Source organism: Phacochoerus africanus, chromosome 16 (assembly GCF_016906955.1).
Source record: "Phacochoerus africanus isolate WHEZ1 chromosome 16, ROS_Pafr_v1, whole genome shotgun sequence".
Taxonomy (NCBI): Eukaryota; Metazoa; Chordata; class Mammalia; order Artiodactyla; family Suidae; genus Phacochoerus; species Phacochoerus africanus.
In genome coordinates, this window is record NC_062559.1 from 55591060 (window position 1) to 55610048 (window position 18989).

At 54.3% G+C, this 18989-nt stretch overlaps 1 protein-coding gene across 2 annotated transcripts in view; it reads right to left on the reverse strand.

Annotated features, from left to right (window-relative positions):
* ZNF777 (zinc finger protein 777) overlaps positions 1-18674 on the reverse strand; it is a 31081-nt gene extending 12407 nt beyond the window's left edge. The window contains exons 1-4 of one of the 2 annotated variants that reach the window (XM_047763244.1): positions 18503-18674; positions 12762-13622; positions 11325-11451; positions 8997-9110 (exon numbers count right to left, since the gene is read on the reverse strand). In XM_047763244.1, coding sequence (XP_047619200.1) covers positions 8997-9110; positions 11325-11451; positions 12762-13607 — 1087 coding nt within the window. In that variant the 5' untranslated portion in view covers positions 13608-13622; positions 18503-18674. Of the gene's footprint in view, positions 1-8996; positions 9111-11324; positions 11452-12761; positions 13623-17760; positions 17908-18502 lie in introns of those variants that run through there. The other variant, XM_047763243.1, reaches the window with a different exon arrangement.
* Between the last annotated feature and the right edge of the window lie 315 nt (positions 18675-18989).

The following is an 18989-nucleotide window of genomic DNA, read 5'->3' on the forward strand; positions in this document are numbered from 1 at the left end:
CTCTGATTCAACCCCCAGCCTGGGAACCTCCATATGTAGTGGGTGCAGCCCTAAAAAGACCAAAAAAAAAAAGATAAGTCATACCTACTGTTGGCACGGGTGTGTGGAAACAGTCTCATGCATAGATGCAGGTGTGTAAATTGTGCACAGTTGTTTTGAAGGGTATTTGCTAACATCGATTAGGTTTTTTTTTGTTGTTGTTGTTGCTATTTCTTGGGCCGCTCCCGCGGCATATGGAGGTTCCCAGGCTAAGGGTTGAATCGGAGCTGTAGCCACCGGCCTACGCCAGAACCACAGCAACGTGGGATCCGAGCCGCGTCTGCGACCTACACCACAGCTCACGGCAACGCCGGATCGTTAGCCCACTGAGCAAGGGCAGGGACTGAACCCGCAACCTCATGGTTCCTAGTCGGATTCGTTAACCACTGCGCCATGACAGGAACTCCCGATTAGGTTTTTTAAATGGGTACATCCTTTGACCCAGAAAGTCTGCTTCTAAATCAGTTTCAGACAAGTGCACAAAGATTTACTTACTAAGGATCTTTAACGAAGCACTGAACTCTGTAAGCACCCGGAATGTACATCAATGGGAGTTTATTTAAATAAGGTATGCAATCAGTATACAGAATACTAGCACATAGCCTGCTCTTTTAAAAGAAGAGACTTATATGTTCTGACTGTAAAGATGCCAAAGATACACTACTGGAAAAAGCAAGTTGCTCAACAACGTACTCCTATATAGTTTGAAGTTTTTTAACAGGGAGAAAGCATTTAAGTATTACATAATTACGGCTGTGTGAGTGCGTTGCTACATGTCTGTAAAATGGAAGGAATAAATCGCGGACTCTTGAGGGAATTATGTGGGACGTCCACTCTCTCTGCATTTTTTCTTTCTCTTTTGACCGCACTTGCAGCATGTGGAAGTTCCAGGGCCAGGGATGGAACGCAGGCCACAGCAGTGACCCGCACCACTGTAGCGACAACACTGGATCCTTAACCCTCTGTGCCACTGGGGAACTCCTGCATTTTTTCTTTTTGCATTATGTTGATGAAACTTCGCTGTTTCATTGGAAGGTAAAAATCAACATTACAACATTTACTTTTTCTACCAGTTCAAAGCAAAGAGATGATGGCCGACACTGACTTTCCAACATTGTCACAGCTATACTTTGTTAGATTTTTTAAACTTTGGTATGGTAATTTTTCAAATCTTCTTTTAAAAGTTACATATGTATATAGGCCAGAGATTTGAAGAGTTCTACAAAGCTTGTTTTTAAAACTCTCCCAGAATTCCTGCTGTGGTGTCACGGGATCAGCAGCGTCTCTGTAGCACCAGGATGTAGGTTCGATCCCTGGCCCAGCACAATGGATAAAAAGATACTGCCAAAAAAAAGGAAAAAAAGAAAAAAGGAAAAAAGCTCTCCTGACCCCTTATCACCTGCTCCCCAGAGACAGTCACTTTAATTCTCTGTCCTTTACCTTCATGACTCTCTGTAACATAATGACATTGCTACTCCTTGAGTTTTCAGTTTTAAGCATCACCTGCTGACTTCCAAGGGCCATCTCTTCCGCATCCAATCACTTCTCTTCTAAGTCCCTGATTCTCCCAGTGTGTCATTCTGGTTGGATTAAAACTGGGTGTTTACATTCCTAAATTATGAAGATGTACTTTATTTATTTATTTTTGCCCTTTCTAGGGCCGCTCCCACGGCATATGGAGGTTCCCAGGCGAGGGGTCTAATTGGAGCTGTAGCCACCGGCCTACACCACAGCCACAGCAACGGAGGATCTGAGCTGCGTCTGTGATCTACACCACAGGTCACGGCAACGCCAGATCCACTGATCGAGGCCAGGGACTGAACCCAAAACCTCATGGTTCCTAGTCGGATTGGTTAACCACTGAGCCACGACGGGAACTCCTGCAAATGTGATTTAAAATCAAACCATGTAGGATACTAGAAGTACTTTCCTATGCCTGAAACCTTTTCTGCTTTCCCTGGAGCTAGTTTTCTTTTCTTTTGCTTTGCTTGCTATCAGTTACCACTAAGTCAGCTCCTAAGTCTCCCCCACCCTGCCTCGGGAACTCTCAAAACATGTGAGCATAATGGGTATTTCTCAGTTTCATCTCCTTGAAGACAAGTTTTCTGGAACCTCTCATGTGCTCCTCTCTGGACAGGGTGCCTCCAGGCCCACTGGTGTCTTTGGGGGATCCCCTTTGGCAGCATCCCAGGGAGTCCTTCACCTTTCTTGAGCTGGAGCTAACTCCTCTTTCTTGGTTTGCTTCCTCACTTGACAAAGTTCTTGCCCAGCTTGAGGAAGGGCGCCTGGCAGACCTTGAATATCTCAACGTCTCAAGTTCACTCTCATATTTAATTACACTACTTTGCCTAGCTCTCAGTTCTAGAGTGTTGGAAAATATTTTTTAATGTTAAAATTTAGAGAATTTTAAAGGCATTGCTCTACTGTCTTGCAGCTTCCAATCCTGTTGAAAAGTCCAAAGCCACTTTAATTCCTGTTCCTCTGCATGAACCTGGTTTTTCTCCCAGGAGTCTGTCAGACCTCCCAGGTCCTCAGTTGCTCTGATAGTTCTTGCTGAAGTATCGGAGGTGGGGTCTATTTTCATCCCCTCTTCTGGACAGTTGGTGGGCGTTCGATCTGGAAATCTGTGTCTGGTAAGTGCCAGGCATTTTTCTTGATGTCTTTTATTTGCTAATTCTCTCTTCCTTGCTTCTGCTATATTCTCTTTTTCTGATAATTCTTATTAACTGGACACCGGTTTCCGTCTTTTGATTTTCTTAGTCTCTCCCCATTTTATTGTCTTCTTGTTATATATTCTGGGTTGTGTGCTCAACCTTATTTTCTAACACTGCTACAGAGTCTTTAATTTGTATATTATAATTTCCAAGAGTTCCTTTCTGTTCTTTTTTTAAAATAAGCATTATACTTTTGTCATGAGTCCATTCACTTCTTTTATTTGAGAATATGAAAAAATGCATGTGTATGTATATATATATGTGTGTGTGTATGTGTGTGTGTGTGTGTCTGTACTGGCCGTGCCCACGGGACCAGGAAGTTCCTGGGCCAGGGATTAATCAACATGAACCACATCAGTGACAATGTCGAAACTTTAACCATTAGGCCACCAGGGAACTGGGAAAAAGTGTGTATTTTAAATAAACGTAAGTGTTTAAACATACTTTTCTCCCTCTCTGCATGATCTGTTTCCTTGAAATTCATTTTTTCTGCCTCCCACCCCCACCCCCCGCTTTTGTCTCAATATATTAGCGGCTTTTCCACAACGTCTTGCGGTTCTTGGTGATGCATTTATATTTCCAAGTAGAACACTCAGGAGAGAATGGCGTTTTGTGCATTTGGGTAGGTCTTAGCTTTCCCAGCAGGAAGACCTGGCTTGGTCATTCCACTGGGAAACCTCTTGGGCTTTATGGAGCCCCCGAAGTCTCCAGGTAAGATTCTTCTAATATCCTGCCCTGCAGGGTTAATTTTGGATGTCAGGATCATTTTGGGAGCCAGGTTAGGGCAGAAGGCTGGAGATCTCAACATCTCTATGTCAAGCTTCACTTAACCCCTTGTTTACAACATGGTACCCACTGCCCACATGGTACCCACTGCCTGGGGCCTGTGTCTGCAGAGCCCCTCGATCCCTCTCCAAGGAATAAGCCCTGGTCGTCTACCAGAGCTGGGTGAGGCACTGGGGGAATACGGTAGTGTTGAGATGCCTCTTTAAAGATGTTTGACCAATGCTCTGTTTTTAGCTTCGCCTTTCCCGCCATTTCCAAAGATACCTGGACCTCCAGTGTTGCTAGTTTCTGAGTCTTGAGTAGGGGTGGGGAGGAGGGCAAATTGGGTTTCTTTTCGGCTTTCCCAAATACCAATTTTGGGTTGTTGGTTTTTTTTTTTTTTCACTGCACCTGCGCCATTAAGTTCCAGGGCCAGGGATTAAACCCGCATCACAGCAGCAACCCAGGGCACTGAAATGACAACTCTAGATCCTTAACCCGCAGCACCATAAGGGAACTGGGCTTCAATACCAATTCTGGATTCTGCTCTCTACACGGGGATCCCCCAGCCATCTGCTCTCAGCCTTCCAAAACTTAGTTGCCATTCCTGTTAAAAGCCCCTTCCCTTTTATTTTAGAAGGATTTGGGGAGGTGGGAGTAAACGCATGTTCAATCTGCCATCTTTAACCTGGCGTCTTTCTTCATGCACTGTCTTTTTTTTAAAAAAAAAAGTATTTTTACTAAGAAGTAATACAGGCTCAATTCAGAAAACTCTATGAAATACAGAGAAATGTGACTTTGGTAGGTTTCCAGCCAGTTTCTTCTCTATCTTTTGCTGACTCCCTATGTATTTACATTATCCACTCCTGCATCACCAGCTTCTCCTATCAACCGGATCACTCCCCTCAGCATTTCAAACAGGCTTCGGCATCTCCATCTTAAGCGAAGGAGACTGGCCGCCCGCCCGCCCGCCCGCTCCCAGCTCCACGGGAGCAATTTCCATTTCCTCATCCCCCATCCGCTCCTTAACCCACTCGCTGCGGCTCCCACCCCCACCTCACGCCACCACCGTTTCCCTCGCTAAGGTCACCGACGTTGCCAGTTAGCAGATCCAACGGACACGTCTGTCTCTGCCCCGAAAAACCACCCTGTGGAATTCAACACCTTTAACCGCGCTCCCTCCTTCCGGAAACACTCTTTTCTTGAAACACCAGTGATGTGCCCTCCTCATTTTTTGCTGCCTTTCTGGCCACTCCTCCTGTTTCTTTTGTCTCCTCTGGTCCTTCCTCCTTCTTGTTCCAAATCCCACAACGGTGATTTTCAGTCCTGGCTGCACAGGAGAATCACTGTGGAAGCTTCAAAAATACAAATACAAATACCAACGCCTGTCCTGGGCCCTGCTCAGACTGCTCAGACTGACGTATCCAAATCTGCCCTATGGCTCAGGGCTCCAAGGGCTCGGCCTGTGCCTCCTCGGCTCCTCTAGGCTGCGAAAGCTGATCCAGGGCCTCAGCCCCCGCCCTCTTTTGCGAGCTCCAGGCTCTCTTCACACCTTCTCCCTGAGGTCCAGGGACCTCACCCCTAACGCCTTCCCACCTTCCCGTCCCTGTTGTCCTCCAGCCGCCCTTTCACTCACGTCACCACTGGGAGTCACCCTGGGGACTCCTCTCCTCATATTCAATATCCGCCAGCCACCAAGTCCTCTCTCGCCTCCTGCCAAACACATCACATCTCCAAATACCCAAGTCCTCCGGGGCGGTGCCAGGCCTTTCTAGCCTCCTGCCAAACACATCTCCAAATACCCACGTCCCCCGGGGCGGTGCCAGATCTGCCCCCAGGGCGGCACAAAGAGCCTGCCGGTCTCCTGGCCTCCAGGCTCTGCTCCCTCCAGCAGGGGGAACTCCCACTTGTCCCTCCAATGAGAGTCCCCCTCCTCCGGGGCCTTTGCTGATCCCCGGGTCTCAGTAAGGGCCCCTCCTTATGCCTCAGAACCCCGATGCCTGTCACACGAGTGGGGTATTTAGTTTGTTAACATCAGTCTCCTGACATAGAACCTGGTACAAAAAGCATCGGATAAACTTAATAATAAACATACAAGTGAAAATGTGGTGTAAAAGCTCATGATTTTAGGGGCTGTGTAACGGTTTATCATAATTTCTTTGTTTGTTTGTCCGGGCTGCACCCGTGGCATATGGAGGTTCCCAGGCTAGGGGTCTAGTTGGAGCTGTAGCCTTGGGCCTACACCACAGCCACAGCAACAGCAACGCCGGATCCTTAACCCACTGAGCGAGGCCAGGGATCCAGGGATCGAACTCGTAACCTCATGGTTCCTAGTCGGATTCATTAACCACTGAGCCACGACAGGAACTCCTCATTTGCACATCTTAATTCATATTTTGGATTCTTTTCTAGACTACAGACTCTGAGAAAGGAAATTATTCAGTTAAGTAAATGAACATTTTAAATATTGAAAACATAGTTTAAGACCAAAAAAAACATCAAATTGCTTTTTAAAAAGACTGAAGCTACGTACAACATGTGCGAACCTGGAGGTCAGCCAGGCCTTCTGGGTTGTTTTCTCTGCTAATTGGTTGGGTGACCCTGGTCCCTGGCTTTCCCAGGCCACGAACAGGTGCCCCAGCTCCGAGAACTTTGAGAGCAGGGTCGATACCTGAATCATCCTCAGGTCTCCTGGCCCTTCGGGATCCCAACCGTAAACAGTGGTTTATTGGAACATGCACTCAGCCAGCTCACAAACTTGCCACGCTTGGTGTGTTTGCAGCTATGAAAATTCTCCGTTTTCTACACATTTCCCCTTAGTATCACACCTCTGGGTCAGGCCCGGGGCTGGCTCTGTGGCCGTCCCTCTAAGAAGGACACTCGAACAGCAGGCTGCCCCTGGTGTGTTCAGGGCTCTGGCAGCTGCAGACTCACAGTGTAAACCTACGAGCCCAAGGCCAGGGCCTCAGGTTCCCACAGAGGTACGAGTTCAAGGCCACCCCCGGCCAGCGGTTCCCACGTCCTCCCCCATTCTCCCTCCAGGCAGGCCCCAAGTGGCCGGAGACAGTTCGTGGAAGAAATGGCACATTCCAGCCACACAAGGCAGCCTCTGTGAGCCCGTCACTGCCCACAGAAGCTTCGGCCGTGGATGCACTGGTGCCAGAAACAACCCCGCCCTCGACAGAGCGGGTTGGGATTATTTGCTTTCGATCCTGGCCCCACACTGTGGGAGGCCCACCTGTGATGAGGGCGTGAACAAGAAGACGGAGGAAGGGGCCCGAGTTTCCATCCCTGAGAGCGAGTCTAAGAAGATGCTAGAAGAGAAGCACCCAGATCACAACCCCCCAGGGACACCAGGTGGGCTTTTAGGTTTTTTTTTTTGTCTTTTTGCTATTTCTTGGGCCGCTCCCGCGACATATAGAGGTTACCAGGCGAGGGGTCGAATCAGAGCTGTAGCTGCCAGCCTACGCCAGAGCCACAGCAACGCGGGATCTGAGCCGTGTCTGCGACCTACACCACAGCTCACGGCAACGCCAGATCCTTAACCCACTGATCAAGGCCAGGGATCGAACCTGCAACCTCACGGTTCCTAGTCGGATTCGTTAACCACTGCACCACAATGGGAACTCCCCGGGCTTTAGGATTTTTATCACAAACCGCCTCTCCCCTTTCTCGTCCACTGCCCCCCAAGCCCCCTCTGATTTCTCCTTCGAGTCTCTCTCCAGTCCCACCGACACTTGCTTTCGGACACGGCCACCCAAACCTTTCACATACAGACTTACTTTCCTCCGAAAAAAAGACCTGCCACAGGCCACACCTTGTCACACGCCACACTTTGATCCTGACCCCCACTCTCATCTCATCTACATTTATTTTTTCTTTTTCAGCCACACCCTCGGCATATTCAAGTTCCCAGGACAGAGACTGAATCCGAGGCACAGCTGCGACCTGTATCACAGCTGCAGCAATGCTGGATCCTTAACCCAGTGCACCAGGCTGGGGATCGAACCAGCGCTGCCACAGAGACACAGCCAGATCACTAACCCACCTCACCACAGCAGGAACTGCATCATCTCATCTCCTTTTTTTTCTTTTTCTTTTTTTATGGAAGGTCTTGGGCTAAGGGTTGAATCAGAGCTGCAGCTGCTGGCCTACACCACAGCCGCAGCAACACGACACTGGATCGAAGCTGCTTCTCTAACTACACTGCAGCTCAAAGCAACACCAGATCCTTAACCCACTGAGTGAGGCCAGGGATGGAACGGGGGTCCTCATGGATACTAGTTAGGCTCTTAACCCACTGAGCCATGACAGGAACTCCTCGTCTAACTTTTAAATCCATCCTTTTTGTCTTCCAGAATGAACCAGGATGGCTTCCCTCCATTCAAATCTCCAGGCAAATCTCTAGAAAGTCATGATGCTTTAGGGTTTCCCTGAAACACATCAGCACTTATTCTTCCTCAGGCTTCTGTCTCTCTGGAAGTGACCTCTGTCCTTACTCCACGGGGCTGCCATCACTCTGTGTGACTCTGGACCTCCTGGGAGCTAGTTTCCACGTTCCAGAGCCAGTGGCATTATTTCATACAGGACCTGGCTAATAGCCCCAACGAGTTCTCCAGCTAGATTTCCCTCCTTTTCCAAAAGCCGGGCTCACCAATGATGTTTGGCTGCAAAGGACAAGGATCTGCTCCTACGAAGACCCAAGGTAAGTGATGCAAGTCCAAGGGCAATTCCAAAGCAGGGGCTTCAAAACCAACCGTGCCCCGAAAGCAGCACAGTGCACGTGTGGGACGGCTGAGCGGCCGCCGCGGAAGGGACGGCTCCCCACGCAGAGACAGCGGCTGGTGTCTCCTGGGCCGCTGCTACCTGCCCATGCGCACGCCAGGTTCCTCGCTGGCAGGACCAGTCCCGTTTCACAGATGAGAACACAGGCCTCCCATAGGCTGAGTAGCTAAAACCACACAGTGAGGATGCAGAGAAGCTGGGGTTCAAGTGCAGGCGGCCTGACCCTGGCGTCTGCCCTTGAGCCCACAGCCAGGCCTGCCTGCCACACCTCACCTCCTCATCTAGACACCGCCCTGCACGCTGTGGGACGTTTTCAGGTCCACGTCCGTCCCTATCCCTTCACTGAGCAGCTGCAGGACCAGGCACCGGCCCTTCTCTGGGAGCTCGCGGCTGCGCCAGTACTGCACCCTGACACGCGAACGCCTTTCTTTTGGTTCTTGTTTAGTTTCCTGCAAAGAGTGAGGTGATGCTCGTTCCGTCAAAAACTCCCCGAGACAATGAGCCAACGGCATTCCCGTCTCAGCCACTCGGGCCACTGGCGCTCATGGGGGCTCGAGCAGGTCGCAGCACCTGCAGGCCTCCTCCCTGCCCTCAACCACCAATGGAGCCCTCTAGGGCCTGCCGTGCGTTGTAAACCCCCCACGCTGGGCCTCCTGAGCCCTAGAAGGTCTAGGTCACCTGGCAGCCACTCACCAGCACTGGGATCTGCAGGCGTCTCGCCCTCCTCAGAGTCTTCCTGCTCCTGCATGACCGGCCGCTCCCCGCGCTCCATCTGTGACATGAGGTCTGGTTTGGAAATTGCATAGTCTGGGCAGGAGGAAGAAGAGAAGACATACTATGGGATGAGGTCACACTAGGTGCTATAGAGGGGTCACCTGCGTGAGCCTTACCTGAGGCTGGCAGTGTTGCAGAAGGGCCGAGTGTCCAGCACTTGTAGGGCCCACAGAGTGTATGTATGTGTGTGTGTGTGTGTGTGCACGTGCAGCACGTCCGTACACGTGCATGTGTTAACCTCACCCCATCTCCTCCCATCGGGACCATCGGTGGGGCACCACCTGCCCACCAGGGGAAATGCCCTCTGTCACCTGCGGCTCACAGGCGGCCAAAGGCTGCTCAGGTTTTCCTGACAAAAGCAGAAGATATTTGAAATTTTATGAGCTAAAAAACTAATCCTGATAAGGTTTAGAACCCATGAAACAAAATACTGATAGATTTTTATTTATTTATTTTTTTTTAGGACTGCACCTGTGGCATATGGAAGTTCCCAGGCTAGGGATCAAATTGCAGCCCGAGCCATGGCCTACACCACAGCCAGAGCCACACCAGATCTGAGCCACATCCACAACCTACACCACAGCCTGTGGCAACACCAGATCCTTAACCCACTGACTGAGGCCAGGGGTCACACCCAAATCCTCACGGATTCTAGTCGGGCTCTTAACCCACTGAGCCACAACAGGAGCTCCAAATACTGACAGATTTTTTTTTTTTTTTAACGTTTAAAAAAAACTTCAAAATTCCTTGGAAGTGAAACTGAAATATGAAGAAACGTGGAGGAGAGTATCACACATGCACCTTTGTAAAACACAGGGCAGAGGGTTAATCTCTGTCATTACATAGAAAGCGCCTCTACATTTAGCGAAAAATAAAAAATTAGAGATACAAATAATTCGTAGGAAATAGACAAATGGCCAATAAACGTACAAAAAGAAGCACAAGTTCACTAAGCGTCAAAGAAACACATGTCACAATAACCAAGTGTTATTTTCCAGCCATCAGAAAAGACAAATCTTTTCGGTGGGAGAACCTCGGTCGGGGCCAGGGTGTGGAGAACGGCTCTGCCACGTAAACACCACAGCCCCCGGGAGGGCCCGTGACACTCTCAACGAGCCCCCTCCTGGAGTCCATCCTACTGAAATACCCCAGAAGAGCACAAAAGCACAGAGATGCTGACTGTGAACTGCAGCAGCGAGAGCCCCAGCGGCAGCGGGGAGAGCCCCAGCGGCGGCCGCTCATCAGTGGTTCCGTACCTGCGGCGCGTCGGGGACACCGCGCCCGGCCCGGTGTGCTGATGTGGAAAGCTGTGTCTGACTACCGTTAGGTCAAAGACGTGAGTGATCCCATGTGTGCAAACCACAAACCACATGGGCACAAGTGCACAGAAATGCGGAGAAACAACACGGGCCCAAGGGTTCTCGGGCTTCCCTCCAGGGAGCAGAACTGGCGGGCGGGCGGGGGGAGGGGGGTGCACTTTATGATACAAATCTAAATGGCTGCATGTTCACATTCCATAGAGACTGTGAAAAGAAAAATCCTGTGGAGAGGTATACATGCATGCAATTAACAATTCCAGCAAGAACCAAAGTGTCCATGCAACAGCAGCGTGTTTTTCTAATCCCTTTGTGCCCAAAGAACTCCCCATATCAGAGAAAAGGACACATAGAAGCTAAAGCGTGTACCCCCAGGTCTCCCCTCAAATACTCTCACGAACAGAGGCAAAAAGCACCCACAGACCTTGGGGTAAGAGAGAACTCGGGGATACGGTGACTTCCTCGTGGGGACCTAGGATGAGCATGTAATCCCCAGGTCACGCCTGGTCTCTGCACAATGGGGACGAGGGCCTGGGGGACCTCCGTCCATCGACGGCAGCGCTCTGCCAGCTGGGCGGAACCTCAGGAGGGCCGACGTCCGGGCTCGCTCTGCGCGGGAGAGGTGACAGGGCTCCCTGGGATTCTCACAGAGACCTCACACTCTGCCTAATGACAGTTTGCTGGACAAGACCATCTGAAGATACATACTGCGGCCACGGGGAAGATAACATACAAAGGTGAGGGGCGGCTGGCCTCTGTCCCCTGGCCCCACCGGGTCCCTGGCTGAGCTGGGCTGTGCTGCACTGATGTGTTTGGGCACGTGGGGTGTCATGTTCTGCAACACTGTTCTGGGGGCTTGGAGCTCCCTAGGGTTCCTGGCGAGCCCCCAGCCCTCGCACGGGCAGCCGCGTGGGCACAGGGGCCTCCTTACCCATGGACACCAGAGACTCGTAGTTGCCCCGCATCACGTTCTTGTACAGCTCCTTCTGCCACTCGGACAGGTTCCCCCACTCCTGCTCCGAGAAATGGACGGCGACGTCATCGAACGTCACGGGGACCTGAAAGCACAGGCAGGCTCAGCTCCGGCCAGGCCCTGGGCTGCCAGCTCCGGAGGCCCTGAATGGCTCTGACCCCCTGAGCCTGGCTCCAACCCCTCTTAGGGCTGGAGGAAGGGCCCCATCTGGTCTGGTCCCTTCCTCTCTAACGGGACAATCCATGGACCTATCAAGCACCACCCGCAGACCAGCAGCAATGGCACCACAGGGAACTTGCTGGAAATGCAGACTCTCGGGCCCCACCCTAGACCCACCGATTCATATTTGGGATTTAACGGGGTGAATCGGAAAAGTGCTGGCCAAGACAGCATGGTCCCCGGGCTCCCCCTCCATGAGGCCATGACAACAGGCAGGAGCATAAAAGAGCAGAAAGAACACCAGTCCACATTTAAGTGCTTTCCTCTGAGGGAAAAATATTAAACCTTGCTGTTCCCTAGTTTTTTTAGGATACCTTTTTTTATTTTAATTTTTGGCTGCACCCACAGCATGTAAAACTTCCCGGGCCGGGGATGCGACTTGTGCCACAGCAGCGACTGGAGCCACAGCACTGACAATGTCAGGTCCCTGCCCCACTAAGCCACCAGGGAACTCCTAGGATACCTTTTGAAATTACATCTTTACCAGAACGAACATGACTTATAAGCTACCTGATAAAAATGTCAAGCAGGACGGAGCCCTGGGACGGTTCATCAAATTCTCCCTCCACCCCGACGTGGACCCACGGGTTCACCCTCGTCCACAGCTCTACCACTTGGCCCTCAGCTTGCCTTCTACCCTCAGCCATCGTGGACTGAGTCCCCATCCACACCCACAGCCAACGACCACTAGGACATCCCTCTGACCCATAACCTACGCTTTTATCAAGGAGAGGTGGTTTGGCTTTGCTGTGTCCTGTTCTTAGAGATGTGGGACTGGTGACAAGGTCCCATCGTATTGTTTGCCTTCTTTTTTTTTTTTGTCTTTTTGCTATTTCTTTGGGCCGCTCCCGCGGCATATGGAGGTTCCCAGGCTAGGGGTCCAATCGGAGCTGTAGCTGCCAGCCTACGCCAGAGCCACAGCAACGCGGGATTCGAGCCGCATCTGCAACCTACACCACAGCTCATGGCAACACCGGATCGTTAACCCACTGAGCAAGGGCAGGGACCAAACCCGCAACCTCATGGTTCCTAGTCGGGTTCGTTAACCACTGCGCCACGACGGGAACTCCTTGTTTGCCTTCTTAACCTTGGCTTTCCCTTTCCTTGATGTCAAAGTCCCAAGACAATTCCCAGTCCCGGACACTCCCCATGAGGCCCCGGTTGGGATGAGGTTACCTTGGGAACTTCTCCGTTGCTGCCCGGGGGCAGCCGGAGGATCCAGAAGTTTCTGTTCTTCAGCAGGTTCTCCATGTTCTCCAGGCGCCTCTGCAGCAGCCCGTACTCCTGCAGCAGCGTCCCCAGCACAACCCACTTGCTCTCCAGGTGGTTTGCAAACTCCACGGCCGTCTTCTCGCAGTCGGCGATCTTCTTCTCGTTCGTCCCGGTCCTGCCCTCCAGGGTCAGGAGCCGCATGGCTTGGGCCTCCAGTTTCCTCTCCACCGCTTGGACGGCAGCCCACACGGCCAAGCGGGTGATCTCCGCCGTTGGGAGGGGCGGGTCCTTCTGGGCCCCAGGAGAGGTCTGGAAGGGAGTGTCCTTTTGGGAAGCCGGGCTCTGGAGCAGGGGGTCCATGTCGGCCTCGGGAACCGTCGGGGAGAGGGTCAGGGGGTCTTTCTCGGGAACTTCGGGGGAGTGGAGCGGGGCTTCCTGGTGGTGGGTGGAGTGGGAGAGAAGTGAGGTCTCTCGTTCAGCAGCAGCTGGCGGCGGAAACGGGGTCTCTTCCTGGGGAGTCAGGGGGCCCTGGATCTGAGTCTCTTGCTCGGAAGTGGCAGGATACAGGAGCGAGGGTCCCTTCTGGAGAACACGGGGCATTCGGCCAGAAGTCTCTTGCTTGGGAGGACTGGGAGTCTGGGGTAGGGAGCCTTGCCGGGGAGCGGCGGGGGACAGAGAAGGAGCTTCTTTGGAGGGAAGAACGTGGGACTGGAACAGGGTTTCTCGAGGGAGTCCAGCAGGGGCCTGACCCGGGGTTTCTTCTTGCAGGATGCTGGGGAATGACAGAGGTGAGGAGCGCTGGGCCTCCATGTCCAGCCGCTGGACCTGTATTCCAGGAAAGAAAGGACAGGATTGAGGGCCAGCCTCCAGCTGGCAAAGAAATCCCAACGCCAGGCGCCCACAGGAAAACGGCTTCAGGAGCAAATAAGGTATGTTTCACGGACGTGAACCTCTTCTTGAGGCCCTGGCACCGATCTACACATCAATGGCAAAATGACTGCTGACACCAAATAAAAGGGGGCTACGCCACCTGCTTTTTATAGAGCCAGCTCCTCTTTCACAACATACATGTCACAGGTGTCATTTCACGAGTAGCAGCATGAGAGAGGAGGGAGGGCGCTGGCTCTGAATGAGAACACTTGGCTTTCTGTCCTGTCCACCCCAACGCTGCCCGGGTCGCCTGGCCGTCATGCAGCTTCTCTGTTCTCAGGGCCCTCATCCATCAGGGACACACCTGCCACCTCGCTGAGTTCTTGGAGCATATCGCGCATTAAATAAAACACAACTTTGAAAAACAATAGAGAATTTTGTCAATGCCAGGCTGTCCCAAGGCTGCCAGCAAGGTGGGGCTGGTTCTGTTAAGAGACTTGCCTTGAAGGTGAACCTGACATCCAGCCCCATGGCTTTGGCTTGTGTTATCAGGCAGCCGTGGCACCCCTGTCCTTCCCCTCACTTTGTCCACCAGGGAGGACACCCCAGGACCTTAAGTTTCCCAGACTCTGCTAAAAGCTGAAGCGCTGACTTATCAATAACATTTCTCAAAGGGTTAATCCTGGGCGGGTTCGCCTTTACGACCTGCTCTACGGACCCGGCCCCTGCTGGAGAGGCAGAATGGGCTACTGGGCCTTGGGGCCGGCTCCCGCTGTGTGCAGAGGGGAGAGGGACACGGAGACAGGTGCGAGGATGCCAGTGCAGACTGTCCTGGGGAGCCGAGGCTCCTGGGGCAGATGGCCCACGGCGGTAGGTGTGCCCTGGCCGTGCAGGGATCCCCCCATGGTCCGTGAGGAGAAACGGAGGCCTGGACCGGAAGCAGAGCTGAAGTACTCAGTTCTGTGATCTGTGTCAAGGTTGGTGGGGACTAGAACCAAAATAAAGACGATTCCTTCAGTCAGTCACCCCCCCCCCACCGCCACCTTGTGATGACCATGTTGAGAGAATGCTCGTGTCATCAGGGAGGCGAAGCCAAGGGCCTCTGAGTGACCAGCTCTGCGTTCATCTATCCAGACAATCAATATGCTTATTGGAACTGAACAGAATTTCTTCTACATCAATGTTTGTCCATTTCTTCATAATCTCCCTTCAGTGAATCTGCTGAATGGCCAATTACTCTGCACCAAATACAAGTTATCTTTGAAGTACCCGAAAGTCCCTTTTGATTTCTTTGAAAACTAGCATATCCCTGGTGTCCAGTCTGAAATATAGCACGTGCTCAACACACGTCTGTAGAATGAATAGTGTAAATGATTGTGTTACCAAAAAAAAAGGGATTAGACTAAACAAAGTTCCTTTGGTCATCTATCAAAGCCACCAAAACCCATTTGTGTCTTCTATTGCTTTCTTTTCTTTGTCCATTCATTCACTTAGGGATGGCTCAACTGAGACAGCATCACACTTTTAAGCCAGGGATTGAGGGAGTTCCCGTTGTGGTGCAGTGGTTAACGAATCTGATTCAGAACCATGAGGTTGTGGGTTCGATCCCTGGCCTTGCTCACTGGGTTAAGGATCCGGTGTTGCCATGAGCTGTGGTGTAGGTTGCAGACACAGCTCGGATCCCGAGTTGCTGTGGCTGTGGCGTAGGCTGGCGGCTACAGCTCCAATTCGACCCCTAGCCTGGGAACCTCCATATGCCATGGGAGCAGCCCTAGAAAAAGGCAAAAAGACAAAAAAAAAAAAAAAGGATTGAAGATTTAAGACCTAGTTCAGGCCAGAGGTTTTGAGTTATTTGATCCATACCTTGGCACTGAACCAGATGTGAGGCTAATGAGTCAGGTGGCAGCTAACAATTATTTGACATTTATTATGTGCCATGAACTGTGTTTTAAAGGGTTAATCTTCACAAAACCCTATGGACAGGGACTACTAGACTTAGCACAGGGAGGCACCAAGGCCTGGAGAGGCTAAGTAACCAGCCCAAGGTCACAGAGCAGTCTGGCTCCAGAGCCTGGGCCTCTGCCTGCACCGTACAGGTTGCCTCTAGGCCTCATCTGCCAACTGAGACAGCCGGTCAGTATGTGTTCTGAATTCTTTTTGCCTCTAAGATTTGGAGGCTTGCAGATTAAACAAAGACCTGTGGGAAGACATTTCCATCTGATGCTGGGGTCAAAGACCCCTTTGAAAAGCTAATGAGAATTATGGATTCTCTCCCTCAAAAAACACACAAGGGCATCCATACAAAATTCTGCAGGCACTCTCAAGGGTTTCGCAAAGCCCTGAACCAACCAAGCCACCCCTCCACTCTGCACGGGTGAGGGCAAGACTGGCCGACCCTCTGAGATGGGAGCCTCAGCCACAGGGAAAGTGACGAGCATAATGCAACACAACAGGCACATTGATAGCCCTGTCCTCACAGGAGGATTAGGGTCTTTGCCTACGACTAGTAGGAAGAAGGGGGGCCAAGTTAGTCTCCCAGAGTAATACAGAGGTTTAACTGAAACAATGCAGAAAGGCTTCAGGACTGGTAAATAAAGCCATTAGGGGCAAGACATCTTTACTAACTAGTCTAATCGAAGCTCAAAGGAAAATACCAGTTCTTCGCTCTCTGTTATTAGACTGTCTCGATCCACTTCCAGATTTGGAGGACTGCAGAGCACGAGGGGCCACAGGAGCACATCCCCTCCAGTACCCCCGAATGAGAGACCCTTGCTGTAATGTCATCAGTCCCAGGAAACCTGTGGCTCGATATTACCCGAAGCAGATAGAAATGGCCCAAGAGAAGGCTGGAGCTGTAAATACAATATGTAAGAAGCAGCTTGCATTCTTTCCTGTTGGGGGCAGGGAGAGAAATCTCCTGGTTCCTTTTTCACAGGATTGAACCCACCCTCCCTACCCGTGTATCATCCTAAGCCGGTGGGGTCTCCAGGATTCATCCATGAGCAGGAAAACACATACTCATACCCATCTGACTTAGAAAAAAAGCTGTGCCATTGTCTTGTCATACCCAGCATGGTTCACCCAGAACTACACACTATTCAAGGGCCCTAGAGGTCTAAGCATTTCAAAGCCACTTTATTTGATTTTTCCAAGCGGTGTTTACATATCATCACTATTGCTATTATTATTTTAAGACCTGAGAGGCCTTTTAGCAAGCCGTAAATCCCCAGGCCTTGATGGACACAACAGGAAACTGAGGCTCAGGGGCACTGCCTTCCTTCCATGCAGCAATCCTCCCCCCAGCACCGGCTACTGCATCTCAAAGAGCAAGTCTGCGGGCAGGTTTTTAAGAACGGCCCCCCCCCCCGCCCCCGCGAAGAGGCACGCCAGCCCCTCAGGCTGTAGTACATCGCTCCCCAGGCCCCATCCGTCCCGACAGCCAGAGTTCGACCCGGACCCCCGGACGCAGAGACCCGAGGCCCAGGCGCCAGAGTCCGAGAGTCACCTGCTCCCCACGCCGGAGACGATCGGCTGGGCGCTGTCCGGCCTCCCCCCACCCACCCCCCGACGGGCCGCGTCCCCGGCGCGCCGGCCCAGGCCCCCCCACCCCCGGGGAGGCCGCCGCCAGAGCCGCCCGTTCCCCGTCCAGGCCCGCCGCCCCGAGGCAGGCGTTTCTGGGCACGCGGGCGCCGCGCCACGGATGGCTCGCTACGTGACCTTGGGGCAGGCAGGGCCGGTCGCCGCCAGGTGTCCGTGCCTCAGTGTCTCCGCTCTGCGAAATGGGGAGAGCCGCGTCAGCGCCGCGCTCCGGCCGCGGGAGGCTCCGCGGGGCCGAGCTCTGCGGAAGACGTGCGGCGGCAACCCCGACGGACGCAGCGCCGGCTCCGCAGGGAGCGAGGCGCGCCGCCCCGGCGCCCGCCTCCCGGCCCGCGTGCGTGCCAGGCCCCGGGCGTCCCCGCAGCCGCGCCCGGACGGCGGCCGGCTCCTCGGCCCGGCTCCCCGCCCGCCGCCGCCCCCCCCCACGCCCGCCCAGCCGGGGCGCGCGAGCCCCCCGGGCCCCCCGCCCCCACGTCGCGGCCGTTCCGTCCCTTACCGAGACCCCAGGCCGGGCCGCCGAGCCCGGGACGCGCAGGCCGTCCCCAGGGCCCCGAGTCCGCGCGTCCGTGCGCGCGCGGGCCGCCCTCACCGGAGCCGGGGCCGCCTCGGCCATGGCCCTGCGCTGTCCGCCCGCCGCCGCCGCCGCCGCGCGGCCCCACGCAGGCCGGCCCCCGGCCTCTCCGCAGGCGGCGCCGGCCCGGCCCGGCCTTGCCCGCCCGGGCTCTCGCGGCCGTCGGGCCCGGCCTGCTCGCGGCGGGCGGGGACGGAGCGGCCGAGCCCGGCGGCGGCGTCGGAGCGGGGCGCGCGGCGGTGCGGCGGCTCGGCGGGCTGCGCCCCGGCCGCGAGCTGGGCCCCGGCCCTCAGCACCGGCCCCCGGCCCGCGCGCAGCCCCTCAGCGGCCGCGGCTGCGACCCCGGCTCCGGCCCCGGCCCCGCTGCGAGCTGCGCTGCCGTCCCGGCGCCTCTTCAGCAGGGGAGCTGCACCGCAGCTGCCATGTTGATACAAACTGCATCCTGGGAGGCATGTCCCTCTCAGGCCGTTTAAAGAGAAACACTCCGAGGCTCGTCGGAGGCGGCAGGAACCCAGACAGCTCCATCTACAGCCGGTAGGAGCGAACAGTGTGTCGAGCGAGCAGCCAGGCGGCGACGGACACGCCCTGAGCCCCGGGCCGGCCCGTCGTGCCGCCCGGGCCGGCCCGCCCGGGCCTCCCCCCGCCCCGGGGCCCCCCGGCCGCTCACCTGGGGTCCTCGCCTCCCCGGGGCGCCTGGGGCGAGACCCGGAGGCGCGAGAGCGGAGCGGCGGCGAGAGCGCGCGGCGAGGCGACGCGGCGGGGTCTGGAGGCGGCTTGATTGGCTCCGACAGCCTTCCTCCCGCCGGATCCCCCCGCGCCTCTCACACCCAGAACCCGGGGCGCTCGCTTTCAAAACCTGCGCTCACAAAGGGATCTGGGAAGCCCGTCGCCCCACAGAAAGAGGCCCGGAGTTCATGTGACCAGCTCCGTGCAGTCCGGGTTCCAGGGGCGCAGGGGGTTGGGTGCTTTTGTGAAACGCCCGAGTGGTGTTTTCGACCTGAAAGGACAGAACGCCGCGCACCGGGGCGGGGGCGGGGGCGGGGGGCGGCCGGCGGCGCAGGCCCCGCGCCGGGGAGGAAACTGAGGCCCAGGGGCAGCGGCCTCTCGGGGCCTGGTGGGCGCGCGCGCTCTCACCCGGGGAGCGAGCCTCCAGG